Here is a 16,449-nt window from a genome sequence, read left to right on the forward strand (position 1 = left end):
AGGTAGGTTCCAACATGGAAGCCACACCTCAAGGTTACTGGGCCTGGTTCCGTGGGTCGGCGTGGAGGTGACTTTGTTTTGCTTCCCTCTCTGTTCCGAACAGGACGGACAGATTTCGGCGGATGAGCTGCAGCGCTGCCTCACGCAGTCGGGCCTCTCCGGCTCCTACCAACGTAAGCGCTGCACGCCGCTTCATCACGCGTTCTCCAGTGTTCCTGTTCCTTTACTTCCTGTTAGATGAGAACATTGAGAACGGTGCGGGTCTCAGCCTGGGTCTTGACGGGTGTGTTTTCCTTCCACAGCCTTCAGCCTGGAGACGTGCAGACTGATGATCAGCATGCTGGACGTATCCTTCAGCTGGTAGCCAATCAGAGGGCAGGGATGATGAAGCCATGCGTCACCCAGCACAGGCAGAAGTGTTCAAGCTCCTTAGACTTCATCTCAAATCAGAGAGTTGTGATTCCTGATCTCACCTCTGACGCTGAGAGTTGGAAAATGGAGGTTTTAGTTGCTTTGCTCTTGTTAGCTGCCAGTCACCGTTAGCTTCAAGATAACACGCGTGACTGGCTTTTCCTGCATTCGAACCGTTGAACTCTGAACAAATAAGTCACTAACTTTGCGACTTTAATTGATTTTTTTTAAGGAAAAATACCTTTTTCCCTGGAAGGCTGTGAAATGGGTCTGACATTTTATTCACAGCCGATTTATAAAAGTCTTAAATTTAGCCTGCAAGAACCCTGATTTCAGGTCTGGCAGAAGTAATGTTTGCCCTCACAATCGTGTGACGCCGGGCTCGTGGTGCAGAGACCAGCAGATTTCTCCTTGACGGTTCCTCTCAGAGGGACATGTCCTGCACTATGGGCTTCAGCGAGTTCAAGGACCTGTGGCAGGCGCTCAACGGCTGGAAGAACGTCTTCGTCTCCTTCGACCGAGACCGCAGCGGAACCGTGGAGGGCCACGAGATGCACCAGGCCATCACCTCCATGGGTACATCCAAACGAACCGACCACACGCTGCTGGCAAGAAGAAAGGGTGCAGCACGTTATTAACGTGTGTGTGTGTGTGTGTGTGTGTGTGTGTGTGTGTGTGCAGGCTACAACCTGAGCCCTCAAGCCATGAACTGCATGCTGAAGCGCTACAGCATAAATGGAAGAATCGCCTTCGATGATTTCGTGAGCTGCTGCGTTAGACTTCGCGCCCTGACTGGTGAGAGAGCTGAGACTCATCGCCGTGGTAACAGCATCAGAGACGCTGAGACCCACGTGGAGCTGGTTGACTGCTTGGTGTCACCTCTGAGATTAGGATGTGGCGTAAGAGGAGATCAGGGAAGTCGGTTGAAGTTGCTTCTTTTGTGACTCTGTGTGTGTGTGTGTGTGTTTTTCAGACCAGTTCCGAAGGAGAGACACAGCCCAAACTGGCAACGCCAGTTTCAAGTATGATGATGTAAGTTTCACATTTTGTAAAAACCTTTTACTTGTTTACAATCTAGAAATCTGCCATCAAAGATCAGGATCGTTGTTTGGCTTTAACACCTGATGATCGTGAGCCTCCTTCATCAAACCCACTCTCACACTGCAGGAATTTTTTTCAATCCTCAATTTAGTCGTGCAGACAGTAATTGAATCATTGGTCATTTGAAGCTCCTCCCCTCTGACGTTCCCCTGCTGTCGCTGTCAGTACCTGAGCGTTCCTCAGACCTGCCGGTCCTGTCCCCAGGCCAGCAGCTGCCTGTCGCAGTCGACTTCACGAGCAGGAAAGAAGTGAAGGTTCTCAAAAGAGGCAGAGTGAAGCATCTTTGGCCTGTGTACCGTCTTCGGTAGCTGCAGCAGGAGCAGCTTGGAGGACGGTGGCGTGTTTCAGCTCACTTGACTGATGTCAGAGCTTCCATGCTGACGCCAGGCGTTGGTAGTGGAGCTCGTTTGTGTCTGAGGTGAAAGCACCAGGAACCAGTTGAGCTCTTTTACAGATAATCTGAGCTGTGCCCGACACACCTGAGCCCCATAAGACCCCCGCATGCTGGTGTGCCCCCCCCCCACGCTGACCAGACCGTTTCATTGTACTTGTCTGTGCTGGGTCGAGTGGTCCAGTCAGACTAAACGCAGCGCTGCAACCAGCTGAGATCAGATCAGCCTGTTCTCAAAGCCACAACTTCACCAAGATGTCCGAACTGACTGCCAATCCTGTGTGTGTCCAGTTCATCCAGGTGACCATGAGCTTGTGAAGAGGAACCCACGGAACAGCCGGCGCTTTGAAAGTTCCTGCAATCCAGCATATTATTTGGATGTCTGTGTATTTTTTACATTGTTGTAGTATTAAGTTTTACTGTCACATTCCATTTTAACGAGAGCATTGTTAACCCCGTCACTGACGCCCTGCTCCCACACCTGGCGCCTGTAACTGGAACCTGCACAGCTGAAGAACGTGTCATCTACCTGGCTCTGTGTCTCGTCCTGGCGTTCTTATTTTGCTTCTCTGCAGTTTGTTGTGTTTGTCTTTCTGGACTGAAAAACATTCTGGGAAGAAGTGAAGATGATAATGTTTCAATGCCAAAAGAACCTCAGGGTGGGTGTGGCCTCGATCGCACTCCTGACAGGCTTGGTGACTTGAAGCATGCGCAGGTGAGTCCCGTTTCACCTCGAATCAATAATGTTGGATTTCTGTCTTCGGCCAAGTGGAGAACCGACATCACCGTACAAAATGGCCACAGTGAGGTCAGGAAGAAAACCCTCGCCACTCTGAAGGCAGCAGGTGTCCCTCTGTGACACCACCATAGTTGCAAAATCTGGTTTTACTGCTCAGGAGTTTTTTGTTTTGTTTTGTTTTTTAGCACTTTCATGAAAATCTACAAAGGTAAACGGTAAAATTGTCAAAATTCTACAATAAATTGTCAACCGGTGCGAAGAGTGAAGCTGAGGCGGGATGAGCGTGAGGCCGCAGACCAGCCTGAACGAGGTGCTGCAGCACCGAGGACATGAAAGCGGGAACTGTTCTCTCTGTTGTTCCAAGGGAACCAGCATCAGGACCACTCACATACCAGGCCGGTCCTGGGACTCTGGCATTTTGTTTGCATCACAAACGTCAGTAACGCACAGAAAACAGCTCAGACAGTCTGAAACGTCCCTTTAATATGTTGCTGGTTTAGGTTTGATTAATAGATGAATGAGCTGGACTCTGCTCTGATCCTGCAGCTCTGTGCCAGCAGAACCTCCTGCTTGCGTCAGATGAGCTCCTGGTTGGTCCTCAGACCACCGCCGACTTCATGAACTGAGGAGAGAACAGACCGTTGGTTCACGTCAGCACGCGGCGACGCCAGCGGCGAGCTTGGATTTGATGATGCTGCTTGACACTGAACTCACCTGCTTGTAAGAGAAGCTTGCAATTTCACAGTCGCAGGGGAAACTGATCACATTAGCCTGGAAACGATCTGAGGCAGGGACTCATGGTCAGTGTCTGGTTTAAAAACACCTGCGAGAGGTAATCTGCAGGCCCGGCTCAGAGGCACACGTGACGTTCAGTCTCACGACCAACAACGCGTCCCTTAGGTTGTCATTTTTAGTTGAGTGTGAGCTCATTCGCATGTCTGGACTGAACCTGTCATTATTGTAGAACATCACTTCCTGTCTGGTTTGCTCTATACTTCCTGTCCTGGTCTGGTCCCCGCCTTCTTAGAGGCGTTCACCCGTGTCGCCGCAGCGATGCCCTGAGTCTTTTGTGACTAACGAGTCAGCACCAGTTGTCTGTGTCTTGTCACACTCACTCACTGAATCGGTGCCAGCCTGGTAAAGTTTCTAGGAAGCAATGTTTTCATGACTTTGACACCAGACTTTCACCACCAGACACCCAACAGCAGACTTCACCACTTCTTCAGCGTGCGAAGTACTGGGTACCGTAGTAACCCACTCTGCCTCCGGAGGGGCCGGTCTCTGGTCCACTCATCTGTGTGCAGCTGGGAATCGGCTTAAGAGGAACCTTACGTACCTTTGAGGATCTGAAGTTTGGTCAGGAAGGCCACAAACTCGTCAAAGTTGATCCGACCGTTGGAGCTGTGTTGCAGCCACAGAGTCCGGAAGCTTTCCTGATCCAGATCCAACCCTGCACCACAGGGTGAGCAACTGGTATAGACGCTCAGGAATCTGAACTTATTTTCTACCTTCACCTTCAACAACCCTAATGTGGTAACTATGGCGACGGTACCTCGGCCAGACAGGGTCTTCTTCATTTGGGTCTGAGTGACGGAGGGGGGGTTGCCCCTCTCGTAGGTCTCCATGTACTCCCTCCTGGTAGCTGCGACGTAATGCTCCATTTTGAAGACCTCCACCACGTCCAGGTCGTTGGTTTTGTCTGCCTGAGTGTGCTGGTCAAGGAGCCTCCAGGACAGTAAACGCACGCTGAGCGGCTCCTGTCAAAGCGTGAGCCGTCCTCCTGGTCTTCCTCGCCCAGGTGTCTTATTTGTTCATGGACTCGTGGTTGTCTAGCGTGTCTAACATGAACCTGATTCAGTGTCACAGCTGCAGCAGCTGCTCCTGCTTCAACCACTTCCTCCAGTGACGAGAACACAACAGAACACGACTCCAAAACTACGCAGCAAAGCGTGAGCGCAAAGGATACGTCTGCTAGAGTCACCAGCAGGCGGGCAGTCTTGAGGGTCAGCGCTAAATTTGGGAAAAATCAAAATGACTGTAAAAACAACTGCAGCAATAAAAGACACTGTTGTCAAGAAGAAAAGAAGACACCAACTTTTTCCATGAACAGAGAAGCCTGCAGCGTTGAGCTTGGCGAGAACTTCTTCAGCATTCAGCATCTGTTGACAACAAACAAGGTCAGAAGATGGTGGAGTTGGTGCTCAAACGCCGCACGAGCCTGAAAACACAAGTTAGAGACGAAAATGTCTTTAAATGTGACTTGCACGTCCACTGGGACTCAGAGACAAAGGTAAAGCACTGGCGGTCAACGTCAGAGCCACGTCTCAGGAACCCAAGGAAGACTTCTCCAAGTACGGTGCAAAGGTCCACTGAGGGTCCACCTCCATCAACATCACCAAAATGTCTCTGACTTTTAAAACAGAGTCAAAAAAGGCGCTCTTAGGGACTGAACATGAGAGGTTTACCTCAGGCCTGCTGTCGTCCTGTGGAAAAAAGGAAAGAGACGATGTCACTCAGGGTGAATCATTACTGCAGTACTTGGAAGTAGTACACCTCCATCAGCGATAATGCATCGCAGTATTTTAAGTGTTACTTCACTCACAAAGTGTATTTTGCCTTTCGAATACTCACTAATTGGAGTATTCAGCTCGCTTAGGTGTTTTTCCTTCTTTCATCACTTCTTTGTGACTCCAGAATGCAGGAAGAGCCAGCCAGCAGATTTGGCTTGAGGCTGCTGGGGCCTGGGGCCTTCATAGCCGCCGCACGTGCGACCTGCAAGTTACACAAGGCTGCTCTTTCTGCATTCTGGTGTTACAAAGCAGACCTGAAGGAGGGAGGAAACTATCGGAATGAGCTCAAAACACTGAGCTGCATGCACATGAAAGGCAAAGCAGTACAAAATATGAATAAAAGTACATAAAGAATATAAGCTTCTGCTACTTACTGCAATACACATTTCCTCTGGGAACGAGTTGCACTGCAGCTCCGCCGGCCACGAGAGGCCAAAGCGGCTCATCAAGCCTTCACAGCCGACTTTGGCTCTTTCGCAGAAGGACCTGCAAGGCCGCCACACCTCGCCTGCCACGCACTTGGGGGCGTACACCATGCACAGGAAGAGGCGGATGTCCACGGAGCAAACCGTTTGCACGATGGAGTTGAAGAAGGACATCCTGACAGCAGCGTCCCTCTGACTCGTGTGGCCCAGAAGGTTGGGCATCATCGTCTGGTTGTAAGACAGGTCTTGGCACATGGGCATGTTTATAGGCTCGCAGATTCCCCCGCTGCTGCTGACTCCGTACTGGAGAAAGAGAATATACACGTGTGTGTGTGTGTGTGTGTGTGTGTGAGAAACAGTGGCCAGAGTGAGTTCAGCTCCAGCAGTCATGATGAGGGCCCAGCAGAAGCACCAGCTGTTTCAGGCCCTTTAAACAATAACCTGGACTCATATTGTAATTGTGCTAATACACGCAACGCTAATTTCCTGTCAGAAGACTGAATGAAGCCCCGCCTTCATCGCAGAGCCCAGTTCAACTTCATACATGCCAGTTTATCTTTAGACATGCTTCACTGGGTGAAACAAGGAAGTTCCACATGCAGGTGAACTGACACGACCCGAGGCGGCGGAGTCGCATCACACATCTGATCTAAGTTCCTGGTTCACATCTGGAATATCTGGTTTACGGGGCCGGTACCATCAGTTACTGCCTCACGTCCTGTAAGCGCAGGGTACATGCCCACAGTACCCAGAAAGTACAATAGTGTTTTTACTTGCTGTTGCGTTGAAGTATTTTACCTTAGTTGAGTACTTATATTTTAGGGAACTTAGCACTTTTACTCCACTGCATTTATCAGACTCCATCAGTTACTTTGAAGAGAAAGATTCTGACTAGAAAACAAACCATGATGAAGATGATGAAGATGATGCCATCAGAGAAACGCAACTGGAAGTCGCACCACCTCTACATGACCTCTAGAGGTCAACGGTTTGAGAATTGAACGCACTTTGATACTGAAGTAAACTCAATGTCACTTACTTCTCTACATTGGAGTGGACACTCTTGCTTTACCAGAATACTGTTTTATCAGGGTATTTCTACTCTTATCAAGTAAAGGAACTGCATACTTCTTCCTACATGCCTTACATGCTCACAGGACTCTGTAGTGAACATTTCACACTTCAGCGCCTCGGGCCAAGCAAGGCCAAAGTTCTTCATCAGCGGCTCGCAGGCGGAGCGGGTCTGCTCACACAGCGTCCTGCAGGGAGGCCGAGCTTTCCCCGACAGGCACTCGGGGGTGTAGACGGAGCAGAGTAAGGTCTTCAGGTGAGGGGAGCACTCCAGCTTCACCACGGGGTAAAATGAGTGCATTTGCAGAGATGCTTCCTCCTGGGTCTTGTGTCCGAGGACGTTGGGCATGACGGTGTCCGTGTACGGAAGGTCTCTGCACAGAGGGACAGTGATAGGCTGACACCGGGCTTGACCCTGGATGAAGACAGACATGTTTAGATGCCATTAGCGCCCCACTCATATCCTGGTTTTGATATCTTGACATTTTTATGAATTGTGGGGAAAACATTGCATGGACTTGGGTGGACATCTGATGTCCAAGTGTTCTAACCCGTTGCTCAGATAAATGGGACTTATAGGACAGACCAGAAAGATTGATTCAAGGCCACATTAGATCTGAATGGAGACCAGATCTGGACCAAACATTCAGTGCTAGCCAAGGTGAGTTAGCTCCAAACACTGCTGTGTCAAACTCATGGCTGCAGGCTGGTAAACTCGTGCCTCTCTGAGCCACCTGGTTTTAAGATGAGTGAGATCCGTACACCTGCAGATATGCCAGGCGTCCTCTCAGGGCTTCAGAGGGATAAAGAACCTTGATGATGCTGGAGTCACAGGGACATCACCGTTACCTGTTCACACGAGTCCGTGGGGAGCGCCTCACACCTGAGCGTGTCTGGCCAAAGGAAACCAAACTTGTTCATCAGTGGCTCACAGCCGGAGCGAGCCTGCTCACACAGCGCTCTGCAGGGAAGCTGAGATCTACCAGACAAACACTCGGGAGTGTAGGCGGAGCACAGGAATGACTTGAGGAGAGGGGAGCAACCCACTTTCACCAGGGGATAAAACTGATGTACTTCAATGCCGGCCTCCTCCTGGGTTTTGTGGCCAAAAATGTTGGGCATGATGGTCTCGGTGTAGGGCATGTCTGTGCAGAGAGGGACGGTGATTGGCTGACACGTGGACTCTGACGTAGAGACACTGCTGCCTGGACCCTGGACGCAGAGAACCAGCAGTTATTAAATCAGAATACAGGCTCATGATCTGTAGAAGAATGGTTTAGTCCAACAGGAAGCTGTGGTGAACAGAAGCTGATAATCTTCCAGGGTTAGTTCATCAAGATCATCATCACTAGTATACCCTGTGATGATGCATGAATGTGACGGTTAGCAGTGCTAAGCTACCCTCTGGGGAAGAACTTCTGGTGTTCTTTCTGTTCTGTTCAGGACTATTTTCAGAAGCACTCTTCATTTTCCTGCAGTGTTTTTCAAGCTCACCCGTCTGGTTCTAAAGGAGAAAAGACCCGTCCTTCTCGCGTGTGTGTCTGTGGTTATTCTCTGACCGGACAGGCATTCGTCTTGAACTGACTTTTCTTGTGTTTCTCCAACAGAGGTTGTCAGAAACACATCAGAATCCAGAATACTAACCCCATAAGATCTTCCCCCTCAGCTCACACTGCTGTCAGTCGTCCGTCACGCTCACCTGTGCACAGTAAGACTCTGGTAGCGTGCCACATTGGAGCCCGGCTGGCCAGACCAGCTGCCTGGCTCTGACGGCAGAGTCACAGTCCGTCTTGACCTTCTCACAGAGAGCCCGGCATGGTTTAGTCCGGCTGTCCCCCCCCAAGCTGCACTCTGGCACCACGACACGACACATGAGTGTGGCAACATGTGGAGAACAGGCGGACTCCACAATCTGAGCGATCTGCTGCAGGTTGAAACCTTGAACTCCGCTGGGATGGAGGCTGGTGCTGTACCCCACACCCTGGCAAAAGCTGGCTGTTACCGGCCTGCAGTTGGGCTTCTCCTCTATCTTGCCGTGTGTCTGCTGATGAGACAGCAGCAGTCCCAGCACCACCCAGAACAAAGGCTTCATGGCTGCAGCTCCTGAGCTGTTTGACGAGAGTTTGATACCAGAGTGTCTCTGCTGCGCTGCTGGGGAGGTGGAGTATCAGTCCACGAATCCAGTGCCTACAAACAAGAGGCTGATTTAGGATCCTTGCTAAGGTCACATGTTATTAAGATGTTCAACAAGAAAGCAGAACCAAACTGGTCCCAGAGCAGCAGCCGTCTCTGAAATTCAACCCATCAAGACCCTAAGTCCACATCTGGTTGTGGTTAAGTGTTTTCTCTGTTTTCTCAGTAACTCGGGGGGGGGGGGGGGGGGTGTTGCACATAAGCTGTCAGAGTGAGATGGACTGAGAACAGAACATATTTCAACACAACAGAATGGCCACAGCTCTCAGTTCTCTGAGCCAGAACCCAAACGTTCAACACGTTCTCATGTTTCAGTTTATCTGCTCGTGCAGGAACAAGATGAGAGATTAAAGCAGGAGGAATGAAAGAAAAACAGTCCATCCACCCATCATCCACCAACCATCCATCATCCATCCGCCCATCATCCACCAACCATCCATCATCCATCCGCCCATCATCCACCAACCATCCATCATCCATCCGCCCATCATCCACCAACCATCCATCATCCATCCGCCCATCATCCACCAACCATCCATCATCCATCCGCCAATCATCCACCAACCATCCATCATCCATCCGCCCATCATCCACCAACCATCCATCATCCATCCGCCCATCATCCACCAACCATCCATCATCCATCCGCCCATCATCCACCAACCATCCATCATCCATCCGCCCATCATCCACCAACCATCCATCATCCATCCGCCCATCATCCACCAACCATCCATCATCCATCCGCCCATCATCCACCAACCATCCATCATCCATCCGCCCATCATCCACCAACCATCCATCATCCATCCGCCCATCATCCACCAACCATCCATCATCCATCCGCCCATCATCCTGAGGAGAAATGCCGAGGTGGCGATGCGAGGCAGGTAGATTCATGTTGTGAAGCAGTAAAACTGCATTTCCCCAAGTCAGTGTAGCATGTCAGGCTCTCACCTCCCACGAGGGCATGGACTATAAATGTGACCAGGCGACAGGGACTGCTACCTCCTCAGAGCTTCCACCATCCTCCTCCCTGGTGTGGCGGTGAGTAGAACTCCTCTGTGTTCATCTGAAACTGCAGTTGTCAACAGTGCCAGGCTCATTTTGTCTTCCACACATCAGTTGTCGAAGCTCAGGAGGGACATTGGAACTGTTGTTGGTTGTTGTATCGTCGCTGCATCATCAGCAGTTACTTCATGATCCAGCTTTGCTCTTCTTGTTGCAACAGAAAATCTTTAAAGTTAAAACGCTGAATGAACAAAAGTCACTTGAAAATTCAAATACAGAACGCATTTCACAGTTGTTTAGCCCTTTAATGAGGTGATGCATGAACCCAATAGAAATGCATGCATCGTTCTTCTTTCTACAGCTTGTACTTTTTTCTTTTTTTAATTAAATGTTGAATATTCATCGAAGGTGACAAAGACGTTTAGTAAAGCTGTCTGAAACACTGTCGTTCATGTTGAACTCAGGATGTTGCGAACCCTCGTCCACTGGGCTCAGGGTCGTTTCACGGAAGCCGCTGATGCTCCACTGCTTCTAACTACAAATGTAAAATTGACTGAACACAAACAGCCGAACTTTGTGTTCCTCCAAGGTAACACCACCGTGTCAAATATCCCCCAGACACTTCACACAGCAGCAACATGAGCAAACTGGAGTCGGCCATGGAAACGCTCATCGACGTGTTCCAGTACTACTCCTCCAAAGAGGGCGACAAGTTCTAGCTGAGCCGAGGCGAGCTGAAGAACGTGCTGCGAGGGGAGCTGACCCAGTACATACAGGTTCTGAACGGGAACGCGCCGATGGATTCAGGGGAAAGGTGAGTGTGTTGACCACCAGGGAGCCTAAAAGGCTGGAGATGATAATGTCCGACCTGGACGGGTCCGTGAGCTTTGAGGAGTTTGTCATCATGGTGACCGAGTTGACTGTCCACGGCGCCAGCTTCTTTCAGGGCTACACTCCACGTCCTCAGATCAGCATTTGTGGCCGTTAGCTCAAACAAAAGCAGGCGAAGCAATGATTTCTTGAGCTTTCTTGATAAAGGGGGCGGTGTTCTGAGATGCTCTGACTCAATAAAGTCTTGACGGCAACAGAGGCTGCGTGTCATCACTACTCCACCAGGGACAGTTGCGACACAATAGGCTGAAAGTGTGAAACCAGGTCATGTGACTGCCAACGGCAACGATTCTTGCAACACAAACAATTTCAAGACACAGAAGAGATGATCTTCTACATGAGAACGTTTGCTTCCTTCACGTGATCAATTCTGACCCGATCAACGCCATCGAGATCCTCCAGCGTCGCTTCTCCTGTCACACACTTCACTTTCCCAAATGTCTGTACAATCCTGCCCTCGCTCAGATTCTCCCTCTTCACTCATCATTCCTTCGTCCACACTAATAACTTCTCCCAGATATCAGACTTCCCGACATTCATTCAACTTCATGTGTTTTATTTCTTTCATGCAGTTGTGTGTGTGTGAGTGTGTGTGTGCGTGTGGATTCAGAGTTTAGAGGGGAGGCGTGTGTGCAACTGCTCCAAAACAGAGTTTTAGGTTGTTGTTGTTTTTTGGGGGGGGGGGGGGGGGGGCAAATTTGTCCCAGGTTCGTTGCGTAACTCTGATAAACTTGTCTTCTTCTCTGCAATGCAACTCCATAAACAAAGAGACATTTCTCTCTGTGAGTGACGGAGGAACCTCCATCGGCAGAAGATCAAGGTTTTCAGGAGGGACGGAGAACTCGTTGTCCCTGAGGCAGAATGTTTGTCCTGGTACAAACCCTACTGGACCCGCTGGGACCCTGAAGACGGGCACTGAGCTCACTGGATTCCCCACAATTCCAACGACATGAGCCTCCACTCACATTTACTGTCCGTTAAAAACACACTCCAGACTGTACAGTTACCTGGAAACCTCAATAGCAAAGGTGCTTCTTCAATAAAATCAAAGTTTAAAAATGTAGTTTAAAGCGTTGAGGTGCAAATCCAGAAGATCCCACATCGTCGCTGTGTCCCAGTCACCGACAAAGATAATAAATATTTTTAAAAGAGCATAGATGCAGGCTCCCATCCTCACCAAGACGACGTTACCTAGCCCAGTAGACGCAAACGCACCAGGCATCCAATCAGCATCCTTGGACGAGATGGGGGCGTGGCTTAGGAGAGACCAGTGAAACCATTTCCCCTGCTGCCCGTCCTTTCCTGCCCAGATTCACTGGGTCAACCGGTTCCCTTCTCTCCCCAGTAGGCCACTGACGGCTGCTCTCCATGTTCTCACTCGTCTCCCGACCCGCTTCTGTTTGTTGATCTGGTTGGTTGAACTAAACCGAGGCGGTTCATCCAGCCACATACTTTTTGAAAGCATCTTCACTTTTCCAATCACTTTCTGTGGCAACTTCAGATGGTTGAGAAACGAGCCATCACGCTGAGTGAGAGAGTGACTGACGGGCGAGTGGTTGATGCAGGAGCACCGGTGGTAGCAAGCTAGCATGTAGCATCCTTGTAGCTCCTTCAGGAGTATCAGTCAGCAGCTTCGAGCGGCTCCCAAACCCAGCAAATACAAAGGTCCCTCCACATTTATACTTTAAAAACTCCAAATACATTCAGATGGTTCATGACATCAGTTAAAAGAGAGCCGTTTCCCACCGGAGCGAACAATACGCAGCAGTCTGTCTACCCGTGAGTCTTCAGAGCCACCAGCACAAAGTTCCTTGGAGAGAAGTTGGGGTTGAAGAGAGGAACGAGCTGAGCGGCCACACCTGCGAGGAGCACAGGTGTTAGTTGGAGCAGGAGGAGGGACGAAAGCCTCAGGGTTTGTTCTCCTCACGTCTCACCGTTCTGCTGCAGGTAGATGATCCGGTCCAGCAGCACCAGAGTCTCCACCACTGGAGCCAGCAGCAGCGCCAGGCTGAAGTACACCACCACCCTGCCCTGCTGCTTCAGCATGGCCTCCACCCGCTCCAGGTCCAGGGGCAACCCGGGGGGCAGGCCGACCCAAGCCAGACCCAGCCGGGCGTACCTGGCATTCAACATGGAGGAAGACAGGAGAACACATGGGCGACTGATCACTCCAAAGTCCAGGAAAGAATCTGACTTTGTGCTTACACACAGATGTTGGAGCAGAGTTCAAATGAGGATGAAAAGTTCTTAAAAATAACGAAGGCATTAAAAGACATGCAAACAATCAACGGGAGACAGAAACATGCTCTCAGGAAGAGTTTTACAGGAACTGTGCACCGAGCTCTTCCCCAGTTTTGTGAAGGTTTCTTTGGCGAGTGTCGCCGTGCTCACTCACTCTGCAAAGGCCAGTAGGTGGGCTTTCTTTATGGTCTGGATTCCCGCCCGGCGAAGATCTGGCCTCACATCCCTGATGAAGGTCTCCAGCATCGCCCGGTAACAGTGCGTTCGCAGCAACTCACTTTCTTCCCTCAGCCTCTGTATGTAGTCCTCCACAGCGTGACACGCCCCCTCCCTCGCCTTGTAGGACAGCTGATGCCCCGGCAACCCTCGTACCCAGGAGCTCATGGGGTAGCCAAACTCAGAGGGGAGCGATTCCTGGCCTGGCGTGGCCGGAGCGGGAGGTTCAACCACTCCTGGCGGGGTGGGGTTTTCTTTGGTGCTGATTTTCATGTAGCAACACGCCACTGATGTGATGCCATGTACATATGGGCAGTTGACAAAATGGCGGAGGAGGGTGGCACTCAGGTCGCCACAGGCATGAAGGCCGGTCAGGATAAAGTCAGGAAGTCCTTGCTGGCTGTCCTCTTCCAGACCCATGACCCCCTGATGGCCGGGGGGGGGACACGAGTAGCAGGTTCCACCAGATGACACCGGCTCCTCGGACTTGCTCGGCTGAGGTTGTGATGTCAGCTCATGTGACTGAGAGCCCGTGGAGCTGCGGCACGGCAACGTCTGGTCCAAATGTCCCTGATGCTTCCAGCCCTTCAGTCTCTTTTTGCAGGGTCCAGGTGGAGTTGGAGGGCCGGTGCTGACACGATCCGCAGCACTTAGCTGCCTGACGAAGGCCTCCCATGATGCCTTGGGGTTGACCCAACCAGCCACGTGGCGAGGAGAGGATGGCGAGAGGAGGAGCTGAGCGCGGCAGTTCTAAAGGACAGAAAGATGCTTATTAATGAGGTATCTCAACAGAGGGAAATGAAGGTATTCCCATCAAGCATTGATGAGGATCGCTGGGATCTGCTGGGGGGGAGCATTCAGCAGCTCCAGCTCCTGAGACGTCCCTCAAAGCAAATTTAGCCCCTGATGTGTCCTTGGGTCGTTACCAAGCTGGAGCACTACGCACAATAAAGCTACATTTAAGTTGCCTTCCGACAACCTCTTTGGAGCAAAAATCACCAACCTTCTTCTGCTTTTCCTTCTCCAAGGCCCACAGTAACTGTCCGTCAAACTTGGACGCCATGGTGACCAGCGTGTGATCAGCCTCGATGGCTGTCACAGAAAGTCCGAGTCCAAAGGACAGGAAACGAGACAGATGACCCTGTTGGGAGCACAGATGTGAGCAACATTGGTTGCTTTAAACTTCACATCTGTTTTTCTGATGTCCAAACAACAAATCCTTGAATATGGAGTCACTTTTTTTTCTTTTTCACAGCAACTTTTTGAGAAAGTCTCTGATTTGCGGTCGTCCCAGAGCCAGACAAGAAGGTAGAGACCGTCTCTGTTCTGTGCCGCATTAGGGACTGAGAGCCATGCTAGTTAGCTTAGCACAATGGAAAGATGGTGTTAGCATAGCTCAGTGCCAGGCAATCAAGCCATCAGGGACTGTCTCAGGGAGGGTGAGGTGGATTACTTCAAACCAACACGCCGAACCTGATCTAGTGGCTTTTAACCTTTTTCTGCCTTAAACCACAGAAGTCAGTTATCGTGGAAAAGAAGAGGGCAACTTTGCAGGATCAAACATTATGGAACCTGTCAGGCAACAGGGTTGAAGTCATACCTGTCCAGACCCCACATCGACGACTCTGTTGCAGTCAGTCTGGTCACAAAGTTGTTTTACCAGCTGGGAATGCAAACAAAATGAGCGTCTGTCAGAGAAACAAGTCTGCAGCATTCACTCTGTCCTACAGCTCAGGTGGCGCGGCTAGCGAGCTATCCTGTACCATGCCCAGTTTGCGGATCTCGTGTTGTTTCTTGGGTTTGACGTGTTTCCTGAATATGTGGCCCAGCAGGGAGCTCTGGCTCTGGTTCTCCATGAACTCTTCAGGCTTCACCGAGCCGGCGGAGCTGCCTCGCTCCTGCCTGCACCCCCGGGGGAACGCCAGGGAGTGTGCCGTGGCTCGGAAAGCCAAGAGCGACAGAGGCCACACAGAGGGATATCTGGAATGACAAGGTCTTTTTGTTATTTTGAAGATGAGGCTGGTCGTGTTCGAGGTCGTCTGGTTTGCCACAGGACCGGAGACCCATAGAGGGTTCTACACACCTGACGTGTTCAGTTTGCATAAATTAAACTCTGGTGTGGTTTGTTTGGGCAGTTGTGAAACCAACAATTACACTTGCTGCCCCACTAGGAGCTGAAGGGATCTCAGCCCGTCACTAACAATCTCTAGAGAAGTTTGCTGATGGAGAAACACAATCCAGACCAAACTACCAGGGGATCTTGGAGCTGAACGCCTCCCGTGACCGAGTGGACATTTGTGGATGCAGCACAGACATGAACCGAGGCTCTGGGCTTCAGTCTGACACCAGTGTTAGTTGGACCAATACACAGCTTTATTAATGGTATATTTAATTATTAATTTTATCTTTTGCCAATACCTCCTGTCTCCATGTGCGGCGTCTAGCAGCAGGTCAGCCACCTGCGGGTAGGACAGGTCCTGCAGCACCGGCCGCCAGCTGCTGGGTAACGTGTGCCAGAGATCCTCGGAGAAAAACTCCTGCAGGGGAACCACACATGGACCTCTTAGCATGACGGACGCTTCTGGCTGCACCTCACCGTAGTGACGCACGCACACGACACGATTACCCCCCTAAGTACTGCATGTTTCCCTGTTTGATAATACAGTTTGAAATGAATGACAGCACAACAGGAACGTCACTCACTATTATATAGGAGTCCGTTAAGTATCTGTAGTGGGACAGAAACGAAGCGAGTCTTTCCGCCAGGTCTCGTTGTTGTTCTGCTGAAAAACTCAACGTAAACATCGTGGCTGCATCCTATGTTTGCACTCACACGCTAGCTAGCTAGCTAGCTAGCTCCACCCGCTGTTAACACCCAGTCTCCGTTTAAAGCTTAAAAATTTTCCGAAACCTGTGAGATATCCAGCACTGAAACAACTATTTAGCTTTATTAGGACATAGAACCCCTAAGGCTTTTGGATATCATATGCGTTATGTGTTTACCCGCTAAGCTAACTATGCTAACGCTAGTTTGGCGAGTTGAGTTCTGACGCATTCAAGTGCTTTCCGTAACATCTGTCATCCATACAGGTTATCAATAGTCTCCGGTATTTTAACATCCACTAAATCCAAACTACATCGCAAGGGCTTATTTCAAATGACGCAGAATTTGATAATGATATCACTCAA

At 50.4% G+C, this 16,449-nt stretch overlaps 3 protein-coding genes across 5 annotated transcripts in view; 1 reads left to right on the top strand and 2 right to left on the bottom strand.

Annotated features, from left to right (window-relative positions):
- sri (sorcin) overlaps window positions 1–2,435 on the top strand; it is a 3,740-nt gene extending 1,305 nt beyond the window's left edge. For both annotated transcript variants that reach the window (XM_086217612.1, XM_086217611.1), the window contains exons 2-8: window positions 1–2; window positions 104–173; window positions 303–346; window positions 840–987; window positions 1,093–1,206; window positions 1,385–1,443; window positions 2,195–2,435. The exon at window positions 1–2 is cut by the window's left edge. In XM_086217612.1, coding sequence (XP_086073738.1) covers window positions 1–2; window positions 104–173; window positions 303–346; window positions 840–987; window positions 1,093–1,206; window positions 1,385–1,443; window positions 2,195–2,221 — 464 coding nt within the window. In that variant the 3' untranslated portion in view covers window positions 2,222–2,435. The remainder of the gene's footprint in view (window positions 3–103; window positions 174–302; window positions 347–839; window positions 988–1,092; window positions 1,207–1,384; window positions 1,444–2,194) is intronic.
- A 674-nt stretch (window positions 2,436–3,109) lies between these two features.
- Window positions 3,110–9,992, bottom strand: LOC147252789 (uncharacterized). Its single transcript, XM_086217600.1, has 12 exons — window positions 9,859–9,992; window positions 8,408–8,895; window positions 7,558–7,920; window positions 6,785–7,123; window positions 5,587–5,940; window positions 5,108–5,125; window positions 4,738–4,801; window positions 4,609–4,652; window positions 4,195–4,345; window positions 3,979–4,092; window positions 3,357–3,424; window positions 3,110–3,264 (listed from the first exon to the last, which is right to left on the bottom strand). The coding sequence occupies exons 2-12, from the start codon at window positions 8,798–8,800 to the stop codon at window positions 3,241–3,243; spliced, it is 1,932 nt and encodes a 643-aa protein (XP_086073726.1). The 5' UTR covers window positions 8,801–8,895; window positions 9,859–9,992; the 3' UTR covers window positions 3,110–3,240.
- Window positions 9,993–12,514: 2,522 nt separating this feature from the next.
- On the bottom strand, window positions 12,515–16,447 carry mettl25b (methyltransferase like 25B). 2 transcript variants are annotated; one of them, XM_086217601.1, is made up of 8 exons: window positions 15,964–16,444; window positions 15,679–15,797; window positions 15,024–15,240; window positions 14,861–14,923; window positions 14,264–14,401; window positions 13,199–14,010; window positions 12,738–12,922; window positions 12,515–12,662 (listed from the first exon to the last, which is right to left on the bottom strand). In XM_086217601.1, exons 1-8 carry the CDS (start codon window positions 16,063–16,065, stop codon window positions 12,577–12,579), a joined length of 1,722 nt encoding a protein of 573 aa, XP_086073727.1. In that variant the 5' UTR covers window positions 16,066–16,444; the 3' UTR covers window positions 12,515–12,576. The 2 variants fall into 2 exon arrangements, with proteins under 2 accessions (XP_086073727.1, XP_086073728.1); XM_086217602.1 differs by lacking the exon at window positions 14,264–14,401 and having other exon boundaries at window positions 15,964–16,447.
- Between the last annotated feature and the right edge of the window lie 2 nt (window positions 16,448–16,449).

Source organism: Aulostomus chinensis, chromosome 11, assembly GCF_037954235.1.
Source record: "Aulostomus chinensis isolate RoL2024-O1b breed Wild chromosome 11, RoL_Achi_v1.0, whole genome shotgun sequence".
Classification (NCBI taxonomy): Eukaryota; Metazoa; Chordata; class Actinopteri; order Syngnathiformes; family Aulostomidae; genus Aulostomus; species Aulostomus chinensis.

Coding starts and splice junctions, on each gene's coding strand:
- mettl25b (XM_086217601.1), bottom strand. CDS start 16,065: ATGTTTACGTTGAGTTTTTCAGCAGAACAACAACGAGACCTGGCGGAA. Junction 15,798..15,963: donor TAACGGACTCCTATATAATA/GTGAGTGACGTT, acceptor GTTCCCCTGCAG/GAGTTTTTCTCCGAGGATCT. Junction 12,923..13,198: donor CACCTACTGGCCTTTGCAGA/GTGAGTGAGCAC, acceptor GTTGAATGCCAG/GTACGCCCGGCTGGGTCTGG.
- LOC147252789 (XM_086217600.1), bottom strand. CDS start 8,800: ATGAAGCCTTTGTTCTGGGTGGTGCTGGGACTGCTGCTGTCTCATCAG. Junction 7,124..7,557: donor CCACGGACTCGTGTGAACAG/GTAACGGTGATG, acceptor GTCTTCATCCAG/GGTCAAGCCCGGTGTCAGCC. Junction 4,653..4,737: donor CTTCTCTGTTCATGGAAAAA/GTTGGTGTCTTC, acceptor TCCCAAATTTAG/CGCTGACCCTCAAGACTGCC.